The 7503-nt window shown below is 34.6% G+C and overlaps 1 protein-coding gene across 1 annotated transcript; it reads right to left on the bottom strand.

Moving 5' to 3' along the window:
- Positions 1 to 6873: 6873 nt before the first annotated feature.
- LOC129938707 (uncharacterized protein K02A2.6-like) lies at positions 6874 to 7290 on the bottom strand. Its single transcript, XM_056046407.1, has one exon. It carries the CDS (start codon positions 7288 to 7290, stop codon positions 6874 to 6876), a length of 417 nt encoding a protein of 138 aa, XP_055902382.1.
- Between the last annotated feature and the right edge of the window lie 213 nt (positions 7291 to 7503).

Here is a 7503-nt window from a genome sequence, read left to right as displayed (position 1 = left end):
AAAATTGCATTTGTTCAGCCAGTCCCCAAAAAGGCGAATCTTCTTCTACCACAAATTACCGACCGAAAGCACTTCCGTCCCTTCTTTCTAAGGTCACGCAAACGCTGAGAAATTATCAGCTTAAGAAATATCTTTAGGAACGGAAGCTTCTTAATGACCGGTAATATGGCTTTCGTAGCAATAGGTCCACTGGTGATGTCATGGTTCAACTCACCGAACAGTGGAACAAATCTTTACATCGTTTTGGAGAAAGTAAGATTATTGCACTTGATATTTCAAAGGCATTTGATAAAGTCTGACATCTTGCTCACTTATCAAAAATGCGTGCTTTCGTTATCGACGATTGTCTTCTTCGTTGGATTAGAAATTTTCTTTCGAACCGTTCAATACAAGTTGTTTTGGACGGATTCAAGTCTGAAACTCATGAAATAAATGCTGGTGTGCCCCAGGGCTCCGTATTGTCTCCGACACTCTTCCTCATTTTCCAGACTCACAACGCTCCTCTTGGGAAGTGGAACTGCAACGGCAAAATATGATTAGCTCATTTAATTCCGACCTACACAGCATTGTACAATGGGGAATAAAAACCGTGTATGGGTCTTGTATCGTTAAACCCTCTTTGCAACTATCTATGTTTGGCACCTGCATCAACGAAACGACATCTCGACATCCTCGGATTGTGACCGGTCACATTCGCGATGTTACCAAAAATGCTGCAAGATTTCTAGGTGTTTAGAGACGTTGCAAGAAATTTTTCTCTCCGTCTAATCTGGCTTCAATATACAAAACCTATATACGTCCGAAACTTGAATATAACTCTTATCTCTGGGCTTGTGCTCCAGTAACTTATTTAAGCTTCTTGGACAGTATTCAAAAAAGAGCTTTTAAAACGATTGGTGACATTAACAACATCAACTCGTTTACGTGACTCGATAATCGACGCAAGGTTTCTGGACTCACCCTTTTGTACCGTTACCGTGCTCTATTAAAATAGCCAGTTGCATTCCTCCCCTTAAACAATTTAATCGTAATACCCGCCCCTCTAGGAATGCCCATCAGTTTACCATTGAGCCCAACTTCGGCCGTACTATGAAGTATAGAGATTCATTTTTTAGACGTACTACGCGAATGTGGAAGGCCTTGCCACGCTCTATATTTCCCTGTCGTTGTAATGTTTAGAAATTTAAAATCAATGTACACCGACACCTCCTATCCAACCCTTCCCTCTTTTCATAATGCTCACACTGTGTCTGTGTCATATAAAGGGTATACAAAACCCCTTTAGTGTTCGCGACTAAAATTTCTTTCTAGGCTTCAAAACAATTTTATCTCACACAAAATATTGTTTTCGACATTCAGTAATTTTTTTTATAAAAATCACTTTGTTCCTAAAAATTAAAATTGACAAAAAATTGGTTAACGACTAAAAATCTCGTAAACAAAAATAGATTTTGAAATCAAACTATTTCATCATATGCTAAATATTGTTGGTTATTTTGTATTTTTTTATAATAATTTAACTGATAACTTTTTAAAGAAAACACGAAAACCTACAAACCTTTTATGCAAGACAAATCTACAGACGGAAAGGGAAGTTATCGGTGTGGGTCGAATCCCAGCATCTTTTTTTTATGAAATTGATGTTAACAATCATAACAAATTTTTTATATTTTTTTCAAATTATAAATTTAACTTAAATGTCTAAAACATTTAACGAAACCGTCTTTGTTTTAAACTTCTGGTGCATAGTTTTCAATGTCATGAAAATCTATGCATGCAGAACGATTTTTTTTCCAAAAAATCACAAAAAAAAATAAACAGATAGTTTCCTCAATTTAACTCCATAATATGGATTAACTATTTTGAAAATTAATGCATGACATGAAACACTGTTAACATCTTTTATCCGAGATGTCAAACCTGCTTAGTGCATTTTTCTTTGTACCTTTAAAAAAGCGGGTCTGCGCCGCCGTACCGCAGTACAAAAAATTTAAGCAAATCCATGAAGCGGCGCGCATTCATTTGCATTTAGTGACACACCAGGCTACGACGACTGTAACGCGAATCGACGTTATGGATAGGGTTGGGTTTTGGATATATGACTTATGGTTGGGAGTTGGGACTATGGAAATTAGATACCGCAGCGGTGTGGTCGCTGGTCGCTGCAAACTGCACAGCCCAGCGTGATGTTAATGCATTTGCATTTATTTGTTCCAATCATTTACTAATCCACCACACAGCTTCTGGTCTTATGTATAAATGGAAAATGCCTGTGGCCATACAAATATGCCCTGTGACTAATTGCTTTAAATTAAATAATATCTTGAAATCGCATCTATACACACAATACGAGTATAAATAAAAAGGTATGGGCAATAGGCATGGATAAATGTATCTAAGCTTCATCCAAAACATCGCTTTTCAAATTCCACGCAACGATTTGTGAGTTTGTTAATGAGCTCATTAGATAACCTAAACTTGATTAACATTTCAAGTAGAAAATTATTGAAATCAAGTTAACGTGAATCCGCGTTGTCGTCGTCTTCGTTGTCGTCGACCGTCGTATGGCGTCGCTTTGCATCGCAACAATTACACTCTATTTAGATAGAGGGAGGTTTGATTTCGATTAAAAGATGTTAATGATGAAATTAAAACAAAATTTTATGGAATTTCCCTCTGCCCACAAAAGAGCGCCTATACATATATTTCTCCAATTGAATGAATTAAAAAACAATAAGAAAAGAAAAATGTGGATTAGATTTTTATTTCATGATTTAATCAAAATTAAGTAATATGAATTGATATTGAAGATTTGATTGCTTTACTCTTAATTGGTTGATAATATACTTACCAATGGTTATCGGTATTTAAATCTTTTATACAATATAAAGCTAGATGTGGGCAATGGTCTGAATACTAAGCTGCTTAATATTGTATAGTGGTTTGTATAAAGCTAATTATAGTTTTATGAAAATAAGCTTTAGCATAAGTAAATGGTAGAGGCTTAACAAATTTACGGTATCTTGTAAAGATGGTAATATAATGCTTTTGTATAAACTGCATTTTTAATCCGTGATGTAAATAGAGAGTCATTTTAAACAAACATTTTGCCACCTATTTTTATTATACTATTTTTGTTTTTATTTCTTAGGTATGTGATTTAAAGTTCTGTTGGCCTCTAATATTTTTGATTCCTTGAAACGTACAGCTATACTTTTGCAAGTTTTCTTTTTCCAAAGGTATTAATCAAAGTATTGTTTATAGCTGACCACTACTTTCATCATCATCTCATCTTCCGGGCAACGTACCAATGCCGAGTCGAAAAAATTCTTTGTATTTGGAGGCGATCGAAGAACCGATACCATTTTTTGATTTTGTCATAAGATCGGAATTGTTGGTCAGCCAGACGAAATTGTGAAGAAATTTGATCATCATCGTTTCGCTCTTAGCACTGAAAATATCGCTGTTGTAAGTAAAAGTGTTGCCGAAGACCCAAATATGTCGATTCCTCGTCGTTGTCAAGAATTAGGAATGTCTTACGTCACATTATTGCTTATTTGGATTTACACATAAATCCAAAAAAGTCCAGCTTACTCAACAACTAGACCTGACCATTCACAACGTCATAGATCCGTCGAATGGATACTTACACAACAGGCAGTGGACAGCGATTTTTCGAACAACATTTATTCAGCGACGAAGCACATTTCTCACTCGGTGGGTATGTTAATAAACAAAATTGTCGAAATTGGGGTTTCTGAAAATTCTCAAGTAATTGAAGAGAGGCCATTACATCCACTAAAAATGTGTTTGTTTGGTGCGCCTTTTGTCCGTAGGTGTGATTGAGCCCTACTTCTTTCTCGTAAAAACGACAATGGAACGACTGTCACCGCCAATTCGAAGCGTTATGGTTATATGATAACCGCCTTTATTTTACCTGCTTTTGAACAATACGACTTGTGTAAATATATAGCTTTATCGCACGAGAAATTTAATAGCGGCGTATTTTCTTGCCGTGAGAATCATGCGATTTGACACCGCTGGACTTTTTTTTGGGGGGCTACGCGAAAGACCGTGTTTACGCGAATAAACCTTCTTTTCTTTTGAGCACTTACAAACCGAAATTCATCAAGTCATGGCTGAGATACCGCCCAATATGTGTTAAAAAGTGATCGAAAATTACCTCAAAAGAATTGTTGCCTTCAACAAATCCCGTGGTGTTCATTTAAATGTTAAAGTGCTTCACACTTAATAATTGTCAGTAATTTTTGTTGTAAGTTTTCATGTTTTGCTAAAAAAGTTGTCAGTTGAATTATTTTTAAAATTTAAAAATTACCAACAATATTTTGTAATATGTCAATTTCTGTTAACGAGATTCTAGTCGAAAACCAATTTTTACCAATTTGCTTAAAAGCTTATATTTCTTATATAAAAAAATACAAATTGGATAAATGAAATTAAATTTTAGTCAATACCTTTTATTGATCACGAGATATTTAGAACCCAACATCAATTTTTACCAAATTTGCGTACTATTTTGATAAATATTTATTTCCAATTTAAAAAAAAAACGTTGACTGGAATTGTACTAACGTACGCACATACGCACGCACTATGAAGGCACGTTAAAAATGTTTTATTTCTACTCTAGGGACCTTGAAACGCCGACAAATCATAATGATTACTGTATAGACCCGAGTTATCAATAACTATAACGCACTGGTTTTAGTTTCAAAATACTTTTTTAATAGTCATAAGTTCCCGGCTGCTAATTGACAACTGAACTGATAACAAATATTGATCTTGTTCTAAAGCCGAACCGGTTCTTCTCATATGCTCACAACAGATAATCTTCTTATGTTGGCTCTTTCTTATCCACTTCCTGGTCGTGTTGTGGCACAGGTGTTCACATCCCTTCAATATTTTTCAGCCAAAAGTCTTATACTTTGTCTCAAGAAAATATGTAGGTTAAAATCGGCCCAAAAACTTTTTATTTTAACTTAAGGGAGTAAAGTGTTATTTAAGTCTTGAAAACTTTTATTTTAAAACCAAAAATGAAGTTCTCAAAATTTAATAACTTTTATATTTAAAACAAGAACATTATTTTCAATACGCGAAGAATAAACATTGTTGTGACAAAAATTAATGTTATCGTTATCGTTACGTTTAAAAACGTACATTATTGTCGTATGAACCATTTCTTTCAGAATAGTCAAGAACTTCAATTCTTGCCCCAAAGACCTATAAAATTTTCTCAAAACCTCAAAATATTAAATACTCACCTAAAACCAAAATCATTTAGTCTTAAAACAAGCCCATAAGTAAGAAGAAATCCTATCCTTAAGCAGTTGCGGCAATTGGTCTTGGAGGAATAATGTTAAACACAAATTTACGGTTAATGTAAAAGGTATATTATTTATTTTTAATATTGTTTTTTATAAAAATGTTATTTACATATTACATGTTCATGATACATGGTATCAAATATTTTAATTAAATTAATAGATAAACAATCTTCCGTGACATTCATTCTCTTACTTGTGCCGTCTTCGCAAAGGGATTTTTTGTGCGCTTTAATTCCCTCCGGGGACATATTCCACTCTTGAAACAACTCATACACTATAGTGTCCAAATTTATAAATTCAACTTCTTCACTTATATTGTCCATTATTTTAATAATAAGTTATTTTAAAATCACAACTTACTCACGAGTCACTCCTGCACTTTATAAAAATCACATAGAAATGAAGTGGCGACCAGAATAAAATAACAGTTGGATTTTGCAATTCTTAGGATATCAAGAACTAAATTGTTGTTGCGAAATAAAACTCATTTGATTTAAAAACTTTGTTCTTAGCCTGGGAATGGCATTGAGTTGTATGTGTGGTATTTGCTTTTATACAAATAAAATTAACAGCTAGATTTTGCAGTTCGAGAAGTACGTTTTTGTTGAGAAACACAAAACATTTGAATAAAAAATTTTGTTCTTAATGGGATGGTATCGTTTTGTTCGTGTGTGTGTAAGTAAAGTTACACATGCAACTTAATTTTTATTTCGGAAAATTAGGTTCAATATAAGAAAGAAAATATTGTGTGTTAGTGCACGACACACTAAAACTAGGTAGGCATAGTAAAAAGCATTAAACACCTTAAAAGATGGCGTTGTTATTTTAAGAATTAAATATTTGCTTCCAATTTTCATCCCCAAAATAAATATTTTATTTTTATTCCAAAAAAGATTCCCTGTTGACGAATGTTAAATGTTCCAATATGTTGATTCAACTACTATATTTTTGAAAAAGTTCTTGTTTTAAGAAAACGTTCTTGAGTTAAAAATTAAAATGTTAAAATTTTTCAAATGCGAGTTGTTAAGTTGCCAACAATGTTTTTTTCTCTGAGTGTACCTTTGAAATCAGTTGGCGCTTCTTGTTCTTTTGCTACTGATGGGGTGGTGCTCGTGATGATCGGATTATCATTCACATCTGTTGACACGTTGAAACCTGTAGAAAAATAATTATTACTTTAAGCTTGTGATTTGTCTAAAGTTTTTATGCAACCAGTGGGTTTCTTCGTGACATGGCTAATGTTACGTCGAAACACCTTGTTTCCAGCTTTTACCGTGACCTCGCTTTTCTTCCTGTCAATCACTTCAAATTCCATTTGATCGAAGTTGGGAGTAAGTTTTTCAGAGAACGCTACATTTTTGATTAAAACCTTATCACCTAATTCTATCCTTGAATCTTTAGCTCCTCGTTCCCTATCTCTCCTTTTTGCTTATTTATGGAATCGCGGTCCCTAGCTTCCGAATCAAGCATTGGTTCCTCTATATCCAGCATTGAAGCAAATTTTGTCGCGGATTGTTCGATTGTAAAGTTACTCCGATGGTGCTTTTCCTGTTGTGCCATGGGGAGTTACGTTGTACATAAGAGTGAACTTCTGCATCTCTTCTTTATAATCACTTCCGTTAGAGTGGGCTATCTTCAAGCGTTTTACGATCTGACGGTTCATGTTCTCCACTTCACCGTTCGCTTGTGGCCAATAAGGTGGTGAATTTTTTAGCTCAATGTTGTTATCTTTACAGTAGGTTTTAAACTCTTCGCTGACAAATTGGCGTCCGTTGTCCGCCGTGATAAACTTTAGATACCCTAGTCTACAAAATATCTCTTTCAAAAAGTTAATCACATCTTTGGAAGTTATCTTTTTTAAGAATTTAAACTCTTGGTATCTGGAGTAGTAGTCAATTACAACTAGAACATAATCGTGATTAGGCAAAGGCCCCTGCAAATCCATTGCTAAGTTAGACCAAGGTCTGTCGGGAAAAACATGTCTGTTCATGGGGACTGGTTGGCTTTTTTACAAACTGCTTGACATCTTTGTCTACCAATGGCCACCACACTTTGGAACGGACTCTCCGTTTCATTAGTGTTTCACCAGGATGGCCCTCGTGAGCAAGTTCCAGAATTCTAGAACGTAGTGCCACGGGTATTACGATTCTAGTTTCTC

Source organism: Eupeodes corollae, chromosome 1 (genome assembly GCF_945859685.1).
Source record: "Eupeodes corollae chromosome 1, idEupCoro1.1, whole genome shotgun sequence".
NCBI lineage: Eukaryota > Metazoa > Arthropoda > Insecta > Diptera > Syrphidae > Eupeodes > Eupeodes corollae.
Note: the sequence above shows the minus strand (reverse complement) of the source record. Positions and strands in the feature narration are given on the sequence as shown.

What these genes read in the sequence shown, in the direction of transcription:
- LOC129938707 (XM_056046407.1), bottom strand. Translation starts at nt 7,290, where the DNA reads ATGGATTTGCAGGGGCCTTTGCCTAATCACGATTATGTTCTAGTTGTA.